The 411-nt window shown below is 64.2% G+C and overlaps 1 protein-coding gene across 1 annotated transcript in view; it reads left to right on the forward strand.

Annotated features, from left to right (window-relative positions):
- Positions 1-5: 5 nt before the first annotated feature.
- UPF3A (UPF3 regulator of nonsense transcripts homolog A (yeast)) overlaps positions 6-411 on the forward strand; it is a gene marked incomplete at its 5' end in the record, with an annotated part of 17622 nt that continues 17216 nt past the window's right edge. Inside the window, one exon of the mRNA XM_009076399.1 lies at positions 6-35. Within this exon, the coding sequence (XP_009074647.1) occupies positions 6-35 (30 nt within the window). The remainder of the gene's footprint in view (positions 36-411) is intronic.

Here is a 411-nt window from a genome sequence, read left to right on the forward strand (position 1 = left end):
AACCGCGCGAGGACAGGAAAGCGGCGCTGAGCAAAGTGAGAGGGCGCGGGGGAGGCGTGGGAATTCCGCGGGGGGCGTGGGAATTCTGCGAGGGATGTGGGAATTCCGCGGAATCGGCGAGGAGGTGGGAGCAGGTCCGCAGGGCGCTGCGCGCTCCCGGCTGATGTCAGGATGCTCAGGGGGTGGTTCGCCTGGGGGTGTTGGAGCGCTGTGCCATCCCCAGTCAGGCAGGGCTTGAACGCTAAGGGAGGCAGGACTGGGCGTTGATATTGACAGCCCGAGGGGGTTGGAGCATCTCTCGAGTGAGGACAGGCTGAGTTGGGGCTGTTCAGCCTGGAGAAGAGAAGGTTGTGTGGAGATCTCAGAGCACCTTCCAGGAGCTGAAGGGGCTCCAGGGAAGCTGCAGAGGGA

Source organism: Acanthisitta chloris, unplaced genomic scaffold (assembly GCF_000695815.1).
Source record: "Acanthisitta chloris isolate BGI_N310 unplaced genomic scaffold, ASM69581v1 scaffold34786, whole genome shotgun sequence".
Classification (NCBI taxonomy): domain Eukaryota; kingdom Metazoa; phylum Chordata; class Aves; order Passeriformes; family Acanthisittidae; genus Acanthisitta; species Acanthisitta chloris.